Source organism: Apteryx mantelli, chromosome 7, assembly GCF_036417845.1.
Source record: "Apteryx mantelli isolate bAptMan1 chromosome 7, bAptMan1.hap1, whole genome shotgun sequence".
NCBI classification, from domain to species: domain Eukaryota; kingdom Metazoa; phylum Chordata; class Aves; order Apterygiformes; family Apterygidae; genus Apteryx; species Apteryx mantelli.
The window spans coordinates 45448665-45469819 of NC_089984.1; the positions used below are offsets into that span (position 1 = coordinate 45448665).

Sequence of the window (21155 nt, forward strand, 5' to 3'; positions counted from 1 at the left end):
CAGCGCAAGGCAGGAGCCAACCAACCATCTTCGCGAGCACCCTGGCTGTAACCATGCCACGGGGCGCGTCCTCCGCCTTGCACGCCCGAGACAACCACAGACAAATCCTCAGTCCAGTGAATCGATAGCAACGCGGACACCGGCTGGCAGGAGCTGTGTTTGGTCTCAGTTCATTGCCAACTTTTCCATAAAGAAGAAGAAAAAAAAAGAACCCGAGTTCCGTGGTTCTGCAGACAATGAAGACGAGCTCCCGGGCCCCGCGGGGCCCAGCTGAGCGCCAGCCAGCGCGGCCGGGACACACCGCCTCCGAGGGGCGGCGCTCAGGCCGCGGGCCCGGGCACCGCCGCCGCCGCCCCCCCACGGCAGCGAGCCGCCCGGCCGCCGGCGCCGCGGCAGCGAGCCGCCCGGCTTCCCAGCGGGCGCCTCGGGGTCCCGAGCTCCGCCGCCTGGCGCCGCGCGGACCGCACCCCGCGCCACAGCAGGGGACAGCGGCTCCGGCTCTGCCACCTCGGCCCGGGAGCTGGCGCGGGGAGTGCCGCGCATGCGCCGCACCTCACCGCCCAGCCCGAGGGGCGGCTGCCGCGTGTCTTAGCGACAGGGTGACGCCATGAGCGCGGCCCGGGGGCTGCTGCTGGCCCTGCTCCTGGCGCGGCTGGCCGCCGGCAGCCCCGCCGCCCCGCGACCCCGCCCCGCCCGCCACCTGCCGCGCGGCGCCTGCGGCCTGCGTGACCCCGGAGCCGCCGCCTCGTCCCGCCTGGCCGGCGGCAGCAGGTGGGCGGGGCGGGGCGGGCTGTGCTGCCGCGGGCGCCTCGCCGCCCGGCGAAGGCCGCCGGGAGCCGCGGCGTGGGCCGTGGGGTTGAGGCGCTGTCGCGATAATTTCGCTGCCGTTTGTGAGGCCTCTCAGACTGGGGACCGCTTACTTCTGAGGCGAGAGCTCAGAAAGACTTCTGAGGGCCAGCATGTTTTAAAGACTTAGGTAAAATGGGGCTTGGCTAGTCTGTTATGAGGCTTTTGGGGATGGGAACTAGGAAGCCCTGTTTTGAAAACAAAACAAAACAAAGCTTTAATATACAGCTGGGAGACAGTAAAGCGACTGTAGCCTGAGAGATGTTGTCAGGGAGGAAGATATTTTCAGCTTTTTGGAGAGTAAAACTTGCAGATCTCTCCTTGCAGATTGCCATTGTGGGAGAGACCAAGAGGAGCTGTAGTATGTGGGCACTGAATTTCCTTCCTACTTTTTGTTCCAGAAAATTAAGAGTGATTTCTAAATATACAAACAGATAATATCCACAAAATTACTACAGTGGAGAGAGTGGCTTTCTGTACCTGATTATTAATGCAATTGTACAATAACTTATGTTAGCAGATGAAAAGGAATACTGTCATCTTTTGCGGGCATTTGGTAATATAAAACCAAATGTTTGTGGTAATATGAAATTATGCAAGAACAGTCTCATTAACAGTCTACTTGGGATGGGGGGGATGCAGGTCTGCTGGTCAAGTGTGTGTGGAAAAATCAATCATATTCAGAGCTAACACCCCTTATCCTACTGATATCATCACTACCCCTGGTGGACGTGATCTGCTGTTCTGTGTGCAGCCGAATGACTGTAAGTAACCTTGCTTTCCATGCATTGAACTCACAGATTGTCTCTGCTTAGGGAATCTCTTTTTACATGTATATGTTATAATTGTTACTAACTATTTGGGCTGCAGTAGTTCCCGAGAGACCATAGTGAATCAGGATCCCACCACCAAAGACCGACAAAACAATGATCCTTGCACTCGGTTTAAGCTCTCTCTGGCTAAACAAAAATCATCTTTTATCAACTGCTTCTGTGTCTGAGATACCTTACTTACTTTACTACATATAGAGTAGCAACCCACTCTTTGGCATTCGCTGGGATTCATTAGGGTCTCATGTTTAAACACTTACTGTTTTCTTTTCTGCATCTTTTGTCTAGGAGTTTTGACTCACAGTCCTGTCTACTACTGAACTATATCATAAAATCATAGAATAATTTAGGTTGGGAGGTCATCTGGTCCAACTCCTGCTCAAAGCAGGTTTAATTTCCTATTATCTGGTAGTGGCCTCAGCTCTTCGCAGGTGTTGCCTGAATGTTTTGCATATAGGGAAAAACCAAGAAATAAGAGGTGTGTAATATGACAGGCAGTAGTGATAGAATTTTACCCATTCCAATTTTCAGTAGGTCTCGGAGAGAAGAGTTTTGATGAGGGCTACACGACTACTGATAGTGCCATCAGTGCCATTCCAGTGTGTATCTTGGAAGCAGCTAAATTTTAATCACTTTCCCATGCCACTCACAGTATCATTAAAAATGGGGTAAGAAGGATTCTGGATCTGTAATCTCTTCCACCCCTCTGCCCAAAGGAAGGATTGTCTGTCCAGATCAATGGCACCAGATTCTTCTGGCCATTTAGACATGCACTTTTTTAATATTTGGGCCCTTACCTGTCACATGATTAGGCCTACTGAACAAGCCCTAAACATTTGATTGCACATGTGCATCCAGGAACAACTGAATTCACTGCTCTTGGCCTTTTCTTTCCCCTGCTTGTTGTCAGAAGAATGTCCGGGAAAGATTCTGTCTGGGATCAGCTGAAGGATGATAAGGTTTTCTGGTAGAAGCAGCCTGCTCCTTTTTGGTCCTCCCCCAAGGAAGCATGCAAACAGATATGCTCCCATCAATTACCTGTGGGAGAAGCTTTTCCAACATGGATGGTGACGTGAGCTGCCATTGCCAGAAATATAATCAAGCTTGCTCCAGAGGACCTCCCAGAAGATGGCAAATGGGACCAGACTCTGAAACTAATGAATTATTGTTTTGCACCAGGAAGTGCTGGTTCATTATGATGTCAATAAGAAAGGCTCTCAGTCTCTGTAAAGCATCACTTAAAATGCCATTTATAGGAGTTAACACTATAAGGAAAAAGAGGATCAGTATAGATAATCTTACGTCCCTTCAGATGCTGGAAACCCCAAGTTGTGCAGCATCGAACAGGCCTCCGATCAGGATGCAGCACACCATGTAGATCTCGTCCACGGAAAGACTACCCAGCATTTTGGTCTTTTGAGCTCTCATAGGATTTTCTTAAAAGAAAACTATTTTGTTCATCATTTCTACTGTCAAACAAAGAGGAGAATTTGTTGCTGTGTTTTTAGATAAAGACAAGGACATGCGGGTGGTGTAATCACCAGTGCCAAGTGGGAGCTGCCTACAGGTGCCTTCATTACAGTTAGCTGGCTAAGTTTATCCTACAGCCAAGGGATATACGCAGCACAACGCAGGCCTGAAGGCCAAGCCATACATACAGCACAGCACAGCCCTGCGCCTACTCAGGTTAATTGTCATGTGGGTCACTAACTCCTTGAGGTACAATGGCCTTCCAGTTAGGATCACTACAATTATCTCAGTGGGTAACAAATAAATGGTGGTGCACAAATTGACTGCACCTCATTGAAACCATTGCTAGCAGATAGGAGGGTAATGTTCAAGTCTTAGTAATTCCTCTCTTTAATACTCCTAAGATGAAGTCTTTTCTTTTTCTGTTGTCACTGATGGCACTCTCCATGACTATCCTCATTCTCTCTTGATAACAGCACTCTACTTCAGCTGTCTTTCCTGAAATGTAAAACATCCTTTGCTTCATCCAGTCATCTTCCTTGCCTGTTTTCTGATTATTATCGTCCTTCATTTGCTTTATTTTTCTGCTTTAGCATGCTGTTCTCTGTCTGGCAGCTATTCACAACTCTGCTGTTCCTCCAACCTTGCTAGCTCATCACATCAAATCTTCTCTTTCCTTTGTGCCATCTGTGGCCCATTTCTTCATTTTGCCATTTTTCCAAGTATTGCCTTTTCACAGTCTTATGCTAAGGATGGAGTTTCACGTTTGTCTTAAGATGATTTTAGACTGTATTGACACCAAAAGGAATAGTTTGACTGCTCAGCACATCCCTAACAGTTCACTCCCACCCTGTCCCTGCTGCCAGCTTTGATGGTTGTGTGGCTGGCTGAATCAGGCTGTCTTGCTGATCCAACTGACAATTCACCAAGGGAAGAGATCGTTTCCCAGGGACAGTTGGAAATACTGGATATTTTCAAAATACATAAAGTACTTTTAAAGGCATTCCTGTTTCATATACTAGCTCTTCAGAATAACAACTTGATCTTTAGTCTTTGCAAGTGTTAAGAGAATATTGCTGCTACTTCTGTTTCTACATCAGTGGAGGAACTAATATAAGTGCATTTTAAAGTCACAGGAACCATTATCCACTAGTCTGACTTTTTTTTTTTTTTTCTTTCTTTCTTTTTTATGTTTACCTGGTTTCAGCACCAGCTGTCAATTCTTTTTTTCTCCTTTTTCTACTAACTTAAATAGCCTTGCAGTAGCTAGTGTGCTTTCTTGAGCCAACTTTACACTATGAAAAGGTCATATTTCAGTCTTTTCTCTTGGAAGTTAAACAGTTTAAGTATCATAAGTTTTGCTGGGTAAGGCTTTTTCCTCCAGTTCTCAAGTGTATTTTGCATTATGGAAGTGTTTGAAAAAGTTTTTAGCTGTAGTATTGTTGGTCTGTGTTATCAAGTATTAGGCTTTGATAATTGAAGGACACATAAAGAACTGTATTCCACAGAAAACGAGTAGTTCTGTGAGTAGCACAACTAGCAGTATTCAATTTTATATCTGTTTACGTCTAATGATTATACTCTTAAGCATAAAATAAGAAAACTCTTCTATACATCTATTATTGTGAAACTTGTAGGAACTTAATACTCCTTAGGACTTCAGCTTCCTAAAAGATTAAATTGACCATTTGACTAATGCTGTATTAAGATACAAGAAAGCTATTATTTCTGCTTGCTACTCTATGCAAGTATATCCAAGGATCTGCTTTGCCTTCCTAACAGCAGAATGACATTGAGATGTAATTCATCTTAAATTCATCTTTTCTGCTTCTCTCTGCTTCTCTCTTTAAATCTACTAGAGTACATAAATTCTTTCTGGTACTACTATAGCTGAGGATATTGCTACTTGCTCCTGTTGTCAGTATGACCTGTAATCCTTGAATGTAGATGTAAGATGTTGCATTTGGATATATTAAAGTGTTTATTGTTCATCAGGATGAGTCTATTAGTATGTCCTTAATCATCTGCCATTTTATGACTTTGTGTTTTAGCAGTAATAATTTAATAGTTTTTAACATTAATAAGAATATTAAATACTACTGCACCAGGAAGTGATCACTGGCGGATACCAATAGAAAGCCTGTCTTTTTAGTATGCCTTTTTGCTATTCACATTAACTTTAAGGTTTATCAACCCTAATTATTTTGAATCCATTTAATGTTGCTTTTACTGAATTCACTTATTGGTAATGTTTTGTCATTAAAATGTCATAGGAGTCTAACTCAAGTGTCTTACAGAAATTAGAGCATATGTTAAGATAGGTGCCTTCAGCAGTTTTAGTGCTTTTAGAAGGTCGCATTTGTTTAACACCCATTTCCCATGAAACAGTATAGGCTAGTGATCATGAGATCATCCTGTTTGTAGCTCATATTAGTCTTTTAGCAGCGTTACTAAGGATTAATTAATATAAGGTACTACAGAGCTTATAATTGCCAAAGTTGTCCCTTTTAAAAATATCGGCACAATATTTACTTTTTCTTAGATATGTCTTTTCTAATAACTTGATGTTGGTGGATATTTTTTTGTCATTTCAACTTTAGCAAACCTGAACTATATTCAACAGCCACAGCATATCAAAGAATCTGACTTTTTGAAGTTCTCAGAAAAGTATGGCAGACACTCATTCTTAACGCTATCGCAAGCACAGCCGTCCTTCTCTGCTTTTTACCGGGTGAGTTGAAATACAATAGCAACTAGTTTTAAAATGCACCTTTGCTACAGCTATTTGTAGTGAAGCCTCATGAAAACAGTTTGAAAGATTCTTCATGTATAAGTTTTCTGCCCTGTAGTCCATATTGTTACTCTGTTCTTTTCCTTCTTTGCTGCACAAAGAGAGTTTCTGATTAGTTGTATTGCATTTTAAACTTTGGACAACCCTTGAGACAAAACTGGCTCTATACAAAGGAAATGTATAAATTTGTCTCTCTGCCCTGATGCCTCACCTTACATTTGGCCTTAGTTTTCCAGAATCACTTTGTCTGTAATTTCTCCAAATTATCTTTTCAGGCCGGTGATCCAATCCTAACTTACTTTGATTCATCATCTGCACTGAGCACTCTTAGACAGCCAGTCAGGATGGGAGCCAGTGGACTTTGTGTTGATGGAAATCCTGCTGGTTAGTAAAGATGGAAGAATTTCTTAGGGTGGTTTGCTTCTGTTTTCTCATATCTGTTGTCATCTTTTAACTCAGGTTTCCTGGACAGTAAAAGCACAAGCTGTACTCGGATTTTTGCCAACTTGAGCAAGAGCTGCATCACTGACCCTGCCCTGGATGCTGCCTCTTACTACCGTGACTTCACAGTGCTAAAGGTGAATGTCATTTTTCTTCCTTTTGCTCAACATCTCATTTGCTTGACTTTGCATTGCTTTCCATTGCAACTTCAGCTAATTGGTAAACTAAAGGTGATCTGGTATGAAGTGCCCCGATCTCCTGATTATTATAGCCTTCCTACCAGCAATCCTGTTAAAAATGTGCATGTTTGGTAATAATCCTGCATTTCAAAGTACTTTCCAATAAATTTCAGTTATTAGCAAGTTCTTAATGCGTTTAACAGGTACTTCATTAATACTTTATAATTTTAATAATTTAAAAGGAACTCACATTTTAAACGTTATCAAAGTTTAAGTATATTTTTATCTGTTCCATTTTATCAGCCAAGCAATAGGTGTTCTTAGGGAAAGAAGGGTTTGTTCAGAACAATATGTTCTCTGTAAAATCATATTGAATGTCCATTATCATATTAGTATGCAGTGATGGAATTTAACTTATGTTTTCAGGGCTGGCTTTGCCACTGAAGCAAAAACCTTACTTTTTCTTTAATGGAAGCTGAAGAAATTACTTGATTCCAGAAGGGGGAGCTCCAGGAATGGACCAAAGATGCTGATATTTCAAAAGTACTGTATCTGCATACAGCAGGTCATTAGCAGGGCCAAGAATAAAAGTTGTCCTCTCTAGTTCTAGAGTGAGTTCTAGATCACAAATTGATTACAAGTTCCATACATTTGGAATAAACAAAATAATTTTTGTCAACGTAATGTCTAGGCTCTGATTAGTGATAGCCTTATGACTTTGAGCACATGCAAACCCAGAAAATCTGTTGTTTTTTTCTTGTTGTTTGTTTGTTTTCCCCAGGTTCCAATTAATGGCATCATTATGCAGTCCATGAAGGTCAGTTACTTTTGCCAATGAAAATAATTTCTGCTTCTGAAATAAAGTGTATCTGGAATCTTAGGCATTCATAGTAATGTCCATGGGTTGGGAACTTGGGAGAATGGGAATGTTCGGTGTCTGGTTTTGGAAGAAAGCGTAACATTGGTTTTAGAAAAAAAGCCTAGGGATATAAGGCAAGATGTATTTTAAAATGAATGGGCATGGATAGGGTTGGATTCAGACAGGCAGGTTGTTCTCTTTCAGAAAAAATTGGGCATCTGTAGCAGGGTGATATGTCCCCGGATCACAGCTACAATGGGAAGGTGAAATCTGATTTGGATGGAAAATCATTGGAAAAAAGTAAGAAAGTCACACTCCTTTTAAACAATTGCTAAGTGTTAGTATGCTTTACTATCTTCAGGTAAAGATCACCCCAGTCGCACCCCCTGGAGCTCCCTACATGAAAGACAACACATGTAACAATGTTGTTTCTGAGGTATTTGAACCTTCTTTCTTTAGGGCAGCTCGGGTCTAGTTTAAGGCCATTACCTGACTCTGTCTCTGATTCCCCTTTGTATTGGACTTTCAGGTGGTCTATGAGATAGAATTCAACAGCACCCATGGGATTCAGAGCGTATCTGTCCAGTTCAAAGTCACCAGCGTCACTGGGAACTCAGGATCTTCTCTGCAGCAGCATTTCACTTTGCACTTCTGGGTCAGTGCCCCCATATTGCTTGGGCTCTTACCAGGTTTGTAATCTGTGGCCCAGTTCTATACAGATCATATGTGGTAAGATTAGGACAGTGTCATGGTAGTATGGTAGTACCAGAACCCTGGGAAACAGGGCTGGCAGTGGAAGGAAGAGGGAGCACTGTTTTGGTCTCAAGTAAACCATGTAAGTAGGAGGATTCAGGCTTATTGCAAGCTTGCACTGTGAAATTTGGAACTGGCTATTCTGTTCTGCCCTGTTTCTTTGTGGGGGGTGGAGCAGTGGGGAGGATGAGATCAGGGTCACCGGCATGGTCTCCTGAAAGACAGGGTTGGAGTTAAGTGCTGCACCCGAGATGTTCAGTGTTTGTGAACAAATTTGCTATAGGTAATCCAGATATTTATTTAACTTTGCCCTTGTAGTGGGAATAAGAATTACTTTGTAAGGGGTGGAAATCTGGGAAATACTAATGTATGTTGAAGTTCATACAAACCTTCTCCCATAGATGCAATATAATGTGGGATAAAGAGTGACTTCAGGGGCTGATAACTGAGCTATGGATGGAGTTATCCCCAGAGGTTCTCTTCATAAAACAATTTAGAGGTGGAATCTGCCACTCAGAATCAGGGTCAAGGCAGGGTTTGTTCTGCAGATCATTGCCCTGACTGTGCAACTGCCCAGACTGACATGTTCACTTCCTTCAAGAGAAATGCTGAGCAGTATGAATTTGATGCCTCAAGAATTGTCCTGGTAGTGTCCACGTTTCAGGGCAGTGGCATTTAGTTTGCTAGTTCCTGGACTGGAGATGAACTTGCCGAGTAAGGAGTATTTGGAAACAAATAAAGAAGGTTTTGATAGCACATAGTATTCAGTTGTTCCAAAAATGAGTTATGTTTACATTGTCTGAGAATGTGAATTTGTTCTTATAGGATGAATGGATCTGGTGATAATGTTTTCCTCTTTCCTTGTAACACTCTGTCCTGCCTTGGTTCTCCATGTTGCCTCTTTGTAGACCAGGACTCTTTCTCATACTTTGCCTCGAAGTGGAAACCCTGGCTATATTGTTGGAGCACCACTGTTGATTGCAAACAGTGGTGCCATGCAGCATGTATCCTTTCTGCTTTCAGGTTTTATTTGTCACTGGGTTTATTGACTTCTGGTGCTGTACTTTCTGGACTTTTGAGAGCATACTTCACTATTACATTGCAGCATTTGGCAGGCCTTTTGGTCAGGACTGATTCACAGTCCTCTGATAAGGTTAAGGAGAAATGTGTGGAGTAGGAGGAATGTTAAGTACAAGTTGTGGTGTCTGTTTATGCTTTTGTTTGGCTTCTTGACATGCATTCTGTCAGATGACCGTTTTACAGAGCCAGGGTGATGGAAGTTGCTCACAGTTCCTCAGGCACAAAGTACAGTTTGGAAGAAATATGAGGACAGGATGCAAGCTCAGGTAAGAACACTCTTTGCAGTCACCCTCCCTAACGCATTTGGAAGGTGTGGACTCACTTGCCACTTTTTCCCGTAGCATCTCACTCACTGCTGTGGAGCCTAGGTCCTTCCTCAAGGTAACCAGTGGGATTCTACAGATCTTTCACTTACTTTTAAAAAGACTTGAGTATCAGAGGGATGGGAGACCTGTAGAACAGTTTGAACATAGTGAAGATCTGGGAAATTTTGAGGCTCCAGTCTGGCAACATTTCAGAGCAAGATTAGAGTTTGTATTTGAGGAGTGAATTATAATGGAAGGTTAAAAAGTGATTTTTTTGGTTTTGTTGATTTGGATCATTCTTTTGTTGGTGGCAGGGCAGTTATCCCTCCCTCAGGGTGATAAGATGGTTAAGGAGCTGTTAGTTTTCCTCATCATTTGCTATCCTGCCACATTCATCTTCTCCCTTCTCGTTTCAGAGAGGATTGGAACTTTGTCCATTCGGTACTAATACTTCCATAATTTTTCTGTTGACTCATTACAAGAGCAGAAAACACCGTGAAATGGTCATCACTGAGGAGGGAAGTTTCCTCTTGAGATTGGTCTCCTCTCTCCTGGAAATCATTTTGTCAAAGCTGTTATTTTCTCGTTTCCAGCCTATCCCAAATATTGGAAGAAAGTGACTGTAGTTATATCCAGCAGAAGTTATATAAGGCATTCCAGGGGATGAACAGGGCAGAGGACCTTGCTATAATCGGCAGTGCTCGTTCAACTCGGGTGGAAGAGTGGACCACCATTCTGATTCAGAACTGTAGTGTACAGGTAATATGAATGCAAATAAGCCAACTGAGAATATTTTTCCTTTTCCTATCTTGTATTACTTTGGAGAGAGTGGGCAAGAAAAAAGAAGCTTCTTCATCTGGACATACTTTCTTTGTGTAATGATCCCCAATGACTTTTAGTAGTCTTAATACCATAAACAGTCTGCCTTATTGTGGTTCACATTATTAGGATGTTCACCTTTACTAAATAAACAAGGAACTGACAAATTTAATATTTCTTGAACGATATTCCAGGCATTTAAATGGGCAAAAAGAATTTAATACTGAATTCAGTGTTGTACTACCAATTTTCTGACAGTGTTCTAGAACTAATGCTGCCTTTCTCCTTGTCATTATTTTGATGCTTATATTATTATGTTACTGTTGAATCCGTTTAACCATTGACTTATCCGAATGAATCATCCTTTGTGATTTTCTGTGTTTTGCAGTTATTTATATTACCTAACTAAAGTTAAGAGCTTGCAATTCAAGTGCTTGTGTGGGATGAGATTTCTGTTTTAATAATTATTAATCTATCAGGAGAAGGCCAAACAAAACACAAAATCTAAGAGAGAGATCTAAAACAAGTTCTGTTCAGAAATAAGATGACGATAAGATGGATATAGCTCTAAAAATAGACAAAGACCTGGCCAGAAGTTATGGGGCTGGTGCTGAAGTGACTGGTTGAGATTCTGTGACCTGCGCTACCGAAAGCATTACACTTTGTGACCTTAGTGGTCCTTTTTCACCTTTAAAAGATTAAATTAAAATGTTTGGGGTCCATTTTGCTTTCAGGCTGTGAATTGCACTTCTTGTTGCATGGTTCCTGTGACCCTGGAGATCCAGATATTGTGGACTAAGGAGGGCCTCCTGTCCAACCCACAAGCTCAACTGCTGGGTGCACGGTACTTTTATCAGTGTCAACCACTAAAGGTATGGAATTAAAAAAAACCCTCTCATACGCAGAGGTTGATAAATGGGATTCACAAGTTATTTAAGAAGCAAGGGATGAAATGGTCTTGATATTATTAAGTTGAGGTATACTGAATTTTACCAGTGGTTTAGCTGCAGTGGCAAGGGTTTGTATTTAATGGCTCCATAGAGGAAGGTGATTTTATGGTCTTACCAATAGTGTCCTCAATCAGCTGTACAACTGGAAAAGGTACCTTCTTTCCAACCCCAGAACACCTTCTGCCACTTAAGGACTCAAACTTTAAACACCTAATTATGCTTCATATAAAGTCATAGTTACAAAAGTTCAATAACTGCATGTTTATCTTCTTGTCTCTTAGAGCCTTGATACAGCATTTGACTTGATTTATATTTCACAGGCTCCATAGCCTGCTGCTAATCTGTGCAAGAAGATATTACTATTCCTCTAGTGGTTCTGAAATCACCAATGGGTAGTTGGGGAAGAGCCTATTGCTGATGGCAGTAGAGATCAAGGACTGGGGAGGGAAGACTGTGAGCCAGAAAACAGGTTTCTAAGAGAAGATTACAGGATATCCGCAGGAAGGTGGAGCTAAGATGGCTGTGAAGGAGAATGAATACTCCTCTTCAAGTGTTAGTGGATCCTGGTTTTGGTGTGAGGCTGGATTTCTGAGATGGTAATATCTGTTGGGCTGCACAAGTATTTCAAGCTTACTTCTGTGCAAGGGCTTTAACGGGGAGCTGCTGACACCTTCCTGTGGTGCTCTTATGGCAGTGAGATATGACATGTCTGATCTGCTGCTACTCTTTGAACTTCAGACTCAGTCCAAACAAGATTTTATATTTCTTCGTTGGATGTCTCGTGGCACCTCTTCTTCCTCCCTCCTTGCAACATGTGTGAAAAGAACATAGTAGTAAAATGTTCCCCTTGTAAACCATATATTGCCCAGAAGCAAACTTACCCCCAGGATAGCTTCTAAATCTGAGCTGTTATATGGCTCCATTGACATAGCTTCTGTCTGAGGGGTGACTTGCATTCCCAATAAGAGCACAGGGTACATATCCCTCGGTAAGGATTAGCCAGTCAAGAACCATGAGACCCAGATTTCATCTGCTTGAGCAACTGATGCTAATTACTTTAGGGCTGGAAGGAATGTTGCAAAGCAAACAATAAGAAGGCAAGTTTCTGGCAGCAAGAAAAAAAAAAACACTGTTAAAATCAGTACTGACTTCATCAGTGACAATCCACAAATTAGGGTTGTCAGTAAAGACATTTTGGCAACGGCATCAACAGTCTTAGAAATGACCTTTGTATCAATCTTGGGAACAGGATTTTTGGCACTATAAGCTAGCAGTAGTGCCAGTGTCAAACGCTGAAGTGTGAAAGTGAGAAGAGGCTGAAGCAGAGGCCAGATCCAAGTTCAAACAGACACAAGGCAGGAAAAGAAACTCACTGTTGTAGGTGCTATCTGAACTACAGATACCAAAATCAGGGAGCTGGAACATAAATCTGTCATAAGTGTCTCTAGCAATGGATGAGAAACTCTTTCTGATTTCAGGGCCAGCTAGGATCTCCTGATACACATGACAGGGACCTTGGATACAAAAGTGCAAGAAAACTCGCACAAAATCTTTGGTAGTGAAGGCAGATTAAGTTCTGGTCTGTTGTTTCTAACCTTGTGGTGGTGGTGCAGTTGGCTTTCCCCTGGCTTATGCTAATAAAACCATTTGTGCAGTTACTCTGTAAACCATGTTACAGAAATGATCCACGTTAAAAATTGCTCCCCAAGAGAAAAGAGGGGAAAGGGTTCACAAGAGGATTGGCTTCTTTTCTTCATCTAGACACCAAAGAACAACTTCCTCAGAAGTACAGGGGAAAAGGCTTCTATGATCTCTAACCTAAGGACATAATTTAATATTTATATAACCTCAGTTTCAGGATACTTTTATGAAGAAAGGTACTAGTGAGTACTAGACTCAGCAGTTGAATTTGCAGCCATTTGTAAACATAGCAGTGAGGTCACCAGTGCTTGTTTGTATATTGCTGTACTTTTAAATGAAGTCACTTCCTAATTTTTGCCTACAGATTCTCTATCACAGAACTCTCTGTTCTTTAGAGAAAACCTTTTCCTTTAGAGAAGAAAAAATTGCTAGTACTGCACCACATCACTGGAGAGTTGCCTTAGTGACCAACTAGAATACACAGAACCCAGGAGGGGAGGTATTGGGAGTGTTTTAAACCCATTCACAACATCTGATCACAGTTGTATTTGGACTTCCTGAAAATACAAGGGAGTCCTAAATGATGTAGAGCTACACAGGAAGATGCTGGAAGTTGCTTGTGGCTGCCTTCTCTCAGCTGTGGAAGAAGGATTGCGGTATGGGGTGTTATTTTCCCCCGCTTTCTCCAATTTTAAGTCTGAGTTTGAAGGTCAAGACACAAAGCCAGAATCATTTTGAGGCTTCTTGCTGACAAAGGCAATTCTGTCTACTATGTATTTACTCATTGATTAGAGAACTTACATCCATCAGGAATCTCAGTATTTTTCTCCTGAGACTCATGAATTCTGTCTTTTTCTGATTTTTCAAATGCTTCCTGCACCACTTTGCTCCAAGGCAATCTGCCTGATTGCTGTCACGTTTTCAGGAAAGTGAATGAGGTGGCAATTTAGATTGGCTTAAGCCAGTGGAGGTGCAAAAGAAGGTATCCTCAAGTGGATTCCCTCTCAAGAGGTTAGCAATGCAAAGCAGAGAAGGAGCAGGAGCGAGCTGCTCCTTCAGCAGTAGCATGATTTTAGATGAGCCCAAGCTAGCCATGAAACTCCACAGAATTCAAGAGCGCATGTGTTAACTGTGCCTTACAGCATTCTGTTAAAACAGAAAAGTGCTGAGGCCTCAGCAGAATTCCAGTCCCCTGTTCCATCTTTACCAACTGATCTACCAATCTTTGTCTCTTTTCTGAAACAATATCCTGAACTGTGAGAAAGAAATTTATGGATGCATTGGGTCCCTGCTTTATTTTATTGATCAAACCATTGTGGCAGTCCTGTTTCTGGCAGCAATTGCATATTGAAATGGCCTGGTGATCTCAAATTTTATAAAAAAATAAAGCTTGCATTGCTTCTGTTTGTGTAATCAAATGGCTGATATGACATTCCCCTGACTAGAAGGCTTACTCTAGCAGAGCTTGAGTGACTATTTCCATTTTGGAGGTCTGAAAGACATAATGCAGAGTAACTGCTGATCTTTTCTGAGCCCTGTGCCTTGGACTTACCTGCTAAGTATCAATTTTGGGAAAGAGGAGCTACTCCTGTAAAAGTTGTAGCTGGAATGGTTAACTCCTACATCTTGCCTGCAAGTCATCCACAGCGGGTCTCCACTGGCAGATGTTTTAAGGGGAGAGATGTTTACCTATCCTATAATAAATGCATTCCTCAAGGTGTCCTCACCATTTGCATTTTATCTGGCAGTATAGAGTTCACAGCTCTTACAGGTTTTGAATTATGGTTGGAGGAGGAATCCAGTTCTACACCTAAAGCCATCCACATCCTGATCTTCCTGACTTGAATATTGTGAAGACCCGTGCTCACTACAGGGTCAAAAAAAAGTCCTTAATCTCTCGTGTTGCCTTTTAGTAAAAGGTGTCACAGTTTCCCATCCTAAAAATGGGGAAGGGCAGTACCATGAAGGTATCGGGCTTCCCTTTTCCCCACTAAAATGTTTCTCTGTACCATTCATGGTTTATGAAAACAACATGCAGAAGAGGATATGAGCAGCTGCTGATGGAGCATACTCCATCATTGGGTGGTCATTAGAGAGCTAAGCTAGAAGATGTGTCTTTTGTGTTAGGCATGCTAAACTCTGTGCTTTCCTTTTTATTACAGTTCCTAAGCATGAGCATGGTGCCTTTGACAACTGTTGTTACCTTCACTGACATGACAGAATGGCCAGAACCTCCACGTGGCCAGCCCAAGACATACTGGAAACTCCCATTTGACTTCTTTTTTCCGTTCAAGGTAGCACTGACTGAGGAAAGAAGTTACAGAAGTGATCTGGCTGGCTATTTTTTGCTGATTCTAATACTGTCTAGTATTCTGTGCTTCTGAAGAGATTCAGATAGATGGGGCCTGTACTTAAAGTTCTGTAAGTGTAGCAATATGTTCAGAATATGATCCAGATCATGGACTTTTCTCCTCAGGTTCTTAAACTGAGCCTATGGTATCTGTGTGCCTTCTGTTCTTGGATTAAGCCACATGACTAGCTTCTGTCATTTGGCCTCTCACGCCCCTAATTCTCCTTGCGTACAATCTGCAAACCTCATTGCAGTGAAACTCTTGAGGGCTGGGGGCTGTCAGGAGATGTTTTATGTATGAAGAACAGAGGAAGGAGGACATGAAAATGATCATTCCATGTTCCCAGAAACTAACAGTGCTTTCTAAACCAAGGAGTATGGAGAGAGGAGCAAAGTTCAACACAAGGATTTTGGAGCTGTGTTTATTCAGCTTCCCATTAGAGAAGCACCTCATTTTTCTATATGGAACTTAGTGAACATTTAAAATATGGAATAATTTCTCTCGTGAGGTCTCCCAGGGGTCTGAATTGTTATTTTGTGAGTAGACATGTTTGCCAATCACCTTTGAGCTGTCCTTGTTACATGGCAACCATGCATCTGTGTCAGTTTTTGACTCTTACTTTTGTATGTCTTTTCAAATACAGATATTCAATTGAACTTGCTTTGTTTTAATCACTGTTTGTATTAGCAAGTGTTATGTGAAGCTAAGCAATTTGCAAGTGTACCATCCTCTGAAATATAACTGAATTTTACAGTTGCTTGTCAAGGCAATTTCCTTTCTAATCTTTCCATGTGGAAGCAGGCCTGAATATAGTATTCCCTAGTGAAACTGGGTTAGGATTCTGCAAGCCGGGAAACATTCTGCCATGGCTCTAGGTTGGAACTGAACTGATACTGATAGTCACCAAAATTCTAGGTGGTACATCAGAGAGTATCGTGAACAGTCTTAAAGAGCAAAATCAGTTATTTTAGAAGGAGTTTGTAGGTGTATTATGAGACTAAAATTTACTGCAATACCTTACTCGTCTGTTGCTCAATATCCGGGACCACAATGTCATTTTATTGGTTTTAAAGTTGAAGGTGATCACTCTGACTATCTAGTCTGACCTGCTGAATCCCATAGGCTAGGGAAATTTGTTCAATCATTCCTGCAAGCAATGGTTGAACTACAGTATGCTTTTTAGAAAAGGATTTCTTATTGATCTTAAATTCTTCAAATGGGGAAAAATCTGCCCATCTAATGTCAAGTGCTCCAGCAGAATTGGTAGCAGGCTAGAAAAACAGAAGAGGCCTGCCTTTGACAAAATGTTTTGGTTCCTTTTGTAATTATGCTGTGCTTAGCATGACTTTGTTGCCTTTCATCATTACAAACTTAAACAGCACTGTGCAAAAATAAACTGAAAAACTTGTAATTAGTCAGGATATCAAAGGAAATAACCCGGAAAAACAAAATCATGGACAGTATAAAGCATGCAAATCAGGGAGTAACTATATTAATTTTGGAGAATTAATTCTGATTCTTTGTATTGTTTAGCTTGGACAGAATTCTGTGCAAGTGTCTGTTGCTGATTGTGTTGCTTCTGATTCTGAGGCAGCACATCAAAGCTAGTCTGGACACATCTTCATCCTGGTGTTAGATATGGCTGGTGGTACCAGTACAGCAGCAAGTTTTTATTTTGGATATAAGAGGCTTCTCATTCTACCTGTAGTGCCTTTGCAAAGATTTTAGCAAAACACACGTAGAATATGTCACATGTCCACTCATGCCCCTAATTTGTGGAATCTGGGAAATTAATTTAGAGGTGCTAGTAACTAAATTGATCCAGGGTCTAGTTGCAGAAACTTGCCAGACCTCATGCTGCCAAGTGTGGCAGGATACAGCTTGAATGAAAAGGAACTGGCATCTCTGTTTTCTGGATTATTGCAACAGTTCAGTTGGGGGATTACAAAAATCCTCTTGTTCTAAGAATTGCAAATGCATGGAAGTGCTATAAGAATACATCTTCTTACCATTGTAGTTCTTTCTCTCATATTCCTAAACTCCATCATGCCATATTCTTTCACACATATTTGCCTCTTCTGACACTTTCTCACCACAGGAAATGGAACAGGAAAGAACCTTGCCCATAACCTGGTCTATCCTGTCCTAAGGCACGTTCAGCTGTAGCCATGCCATAACACGTGGATGTGGGTTTAGAGTCCACAATTCCCTATGGCAATTTATGTCAGTGTCTACTTTGTCATGTTAGTTATGTTTTTCCCCAATGTCTAAACTTAAATGTCCTTTGTTGCAATATAAGATGCTTATTTCCTATGCTGTATCCAGTGGATGTAAACAACCTTTTATTCCCTTACTCTTTGCAGAAATTTTTAGATACGTAAAAACTGCTGTGTCTCACACTTCAGTGTGTTTATATATACATATATAGCTAGATTTATAAATATATTAATCTTTAGTTTTACATTAGTATATATTGAAGATTAAAAAAATCCATTCCTTCTATCTTTCCTCAGTCGTCATATTTCCTTCTATACCTTCTACCATCCCTGCTCCTGTTGAAGCTTAAAGTGCAGTTGCTGGACTGGACCTCGTATTTCAGCAGAGATCTTGCGTATGCCAAGTACAGCAAAAGCACTATTCCTGTCTTACATATGACAGTCCTGTTCTTACTTCCCAGTATCAAGTTTGCTTTTCTGCAGCAGTATGATAATGTGTCAAAGGACTGGAGCATCTCTCATATGAGGAAAGGCTGAGAGAGCTGGGACTGCTCAGCCTGGAGAAGAGAAGACTGAGGGAGGATCTTATCAACGTGTACAAGTATCTGAAGGGAGGGTGTCAAGAGGATGGGGCCAGACTCTTCTCAGTGGTGCCCAGCAACAGAACGTGAGGGAACGGGCACAAAATGAAACACAGGAAGTTCCATCTGAACATGAGAAAAAACTTCTTTACTGTGAGGGTGACTGAGCACTGGAACAGGCTGTCCAGAGAGGGTGTGGAGTCTCCATCCTTGGAGATATTTAAGAGACGTCTGGACATGGTCCTGGGCAACCCGCTCTAGGTGACCCTGTTTGAGCAAGGGGGTTGGACTAGATGATCTCCAGAGGTCCCTGCCAACCTCCAGCATTCTGTGATTCTGTGATGTTCAGTTTATAATCCACTTAACAGTTAACCAGCTATTCTCTCTCTCTGCTATTTGTATAGCTCACTATTCCTACCCAAGAGCAATGCTTTGCATCTGTACATATTGCTTCCTATTCTTATGAAAACATTTCTTCAGTTTAAGATCACTTTAAATTCTAAACATATCCTTCAACAGATTTGCATGCTGCTTCCAGTCTGCAGTTATCTGCTTTCATTCACTATTCAATTATCTACTCATCGGTGAAAATGTGGAATATTTTCAAACAAATTGCTACAGAGAACCACTGACAGTTGTTATTTCAGAACAGTTTTCTGTACACCTTATAGGCTGTCTTTCCCTGGACTTATGAGAATGGTAGCAAGAATGTGCCAGTAATGATATAAAGTCAAGGTATATAACATACACACAGAATCACACACAGAACGGTTGAGGTTGGAAGGGACCTCTGGAGATCATCTAGTCCAACCCCCCTGCTCAAGCAGGGTCACCTAGAGCACGTTGCACAGGATCGTGTCCAGGCGGGTTTTGAATATCTCCAGAGAAGGAGACTCCACAACCTCTCTGGGCAACCTGTTCCAGTGCTCTGTCACCCTCACAGTGAAGAAGTTTTTTCTCATGTTCAGATGGAACTTCCTGTGTTTCAGTTTGTGCCCGTTGCCTCGCGTCCTGTCGCTGGGCACCACTGAGAAGAGTCTGGCTCCATCCTCTCGACACCCTCCCTTCAGATGCTTGTACACGTTGATAAGATCTCCTCTCAGCCTTCTCTTCTCCAAGCTAAACAGGCCCAGCTCTCTGAGTCTTTCCTCATAAGAGAGATGCTCCAGTCCCCTAATCATCTTTGTAGCCCTTTGCTGGACTTGCTCCAGTAGTGCCACATCCCTCTTGTACTGGGGAGCCCAGAACTGGATGCAGTACTCCAGATGTGGCCTCACCAGTGCTGAGTACAGGCAAATGATCACCTCCCTCCTCCTGCTAGCAACACTCTTTCTAATGCAGCCCAGGTTACTGTTGGCCTTCTTTGCCAGGAAAGCACACTGCTGGTGCATGTTCAACTTGTCCACCAGGACCCCCAAGTCGTTTCCTGCAAAGCTGCTCTTGAGCTGGTTGTCTTCCAGCCTGTGCTGGTGCAAGGGGCTAATCCTCCCCAGGTGCAGGACTTCGCACCTCCCTTTGTTGAACTTCATAAGGTTTCTCTCTGCCCATTTCTCCAGATTAATATCTACTCTTTTTGCTTAAGAGAGACTCTCATTTTTTCTTTCCACTACTCTGCTGTTTTTTTCCACCATCCTTGCACTTTCACAGCTAGCATAACCTGTCAGTGAAAAATCACTGAATCCTACATTCTTCTTACCACTCTGAACCCATATGGTGTCACTTTGCACCAAAGGGAAGTAAGAATGGAACACTGTCATAAGCAGTTAATGGTGGGAGGTTATGTATTAGGAATGCCTTGATCTTAAACTTTGGTTCACATTCACAAAATGTGATTCTCTTTCTAACTGCTATTTATCTTTTCTCCAGTCAATCATTGCTATTTTACTGATCAGTGCCAGCAGACTGCTATAATAATCTTCTGCCAAAAGAGTAATAACATCTCTTATCAGTCATAAACACTTGGAAGCACCTGAAATATATTTCACAAGCCAAGACCTTTTTTGCACTCATTTCCCCAAATGTAAAATAAGTATGTTTATCTCAGAGTGCATAGAATCAATATGTCAAGACGTTTTGACAAGTTTCTGTTACAAAGATTTGCTTATACCATGTATGGCATAGCATGTGGTGGTTCACAGACCAATGCATATCAGCTGCAGTCCATGTGCTGTGACTGCAAAAATTCTCACTTCTTTCTCTTGCACTTGCATATTTTAGTAGCTCTAATACATACATATTTGGCACATCCTATTTTCTAAAATACTTTTTCCAAAACCTTTTTCACTATTTCTTTCCCAAAGGGGCAAGAGTGCTCAATGACAACAGATAAAGCTGTGGTAAAGTTGAGATAATGGTATGACCCCTGGGTCCTAAGAACCTGTGCATTTCATAATATGATGCTATGTCAGGGGGGCATAACCTTGAAACTGCCCTGTTAACGCCAAAGTTGAGCAACTTGCATCACCCACTGTCTTACTAAGGCACACCAAATTTCAAGACAATCAAATGCATGGCAGCAAGAGGTGCTGTATCACCGTAATTTGCTTATCAGTTGCTCCATGCAGGCCAGAGCAAAGCCTTCAGTTGCTTTTCACTTGCATGTGGGGAACACTACATTCAGGACAGATATGAAAAATGCTTTAAAAACAGAGTCAACCATCATTCTGATAGCCCTGTGCACACACAGGCATACATCTGTGCTGAGCACAGAAGACTGCAGCAAGTTCTCCAAATCTCTAAGGGCAGGGTAGGTAAGTCTTCCCACCCACCTGGTGAGGTCTAATACGACTGGCTTTCCTAGCAAGAGGCAGGGTGTCAGGGTAGTGTGGCCTTGACCACAGCAACCTTCAGCACAGCATGTCATCTCACATACCAGGCAATGGCCATATCATGCCCTGCCCTCATCACTACCATAGCTGCACCAGAACTTCACCTGCCTCCATCTCCTTTTATAAACCTCTTCATTTAACAAAGATTTTCCAGTGTGACATTTTCACCTCAAGTGTCTCAGCAGCTGTTATGGCCCTGCCACCCTGACTTCAGA

At 42.1% G+C, this 21155-nt stretch overlaps 1 protein-coding gene across 1 annotated transcript; it reads left to right on the plus strand.

The window, feature by feature from the left end:
- The first annotated feature begins 422 nt into the window (after nt 1-422).
- Nucleotides 423-16068, plus strand: TCTN3 (tectonic family member 3). The gene is made up of 13 exons (XM_067300400.1): nt 423-771; nt 1489-1610; nt 5747-5877; nt 6213-6321; nt 6397-6515; nt 7339-7374; nt 7778-7852; nt 7946-8071; nt 9078-9173; nt 9418-9515; nt 10148-10313; nt 11108-11245; nt 15127-16068. Exons 1-13 carry the CDS (start codon nt 608-610, stop codon nt 15346-15348), a joined length of 1602 nt encoding a protein of 533 aa, XP_067156501.1. The 5' UTR covers nt 423-607; the 3' UTR covers nt 15349-16068.
- The last annotated feature ends 5087 nt before the right edge of the window (nt 16069-21155 follow it).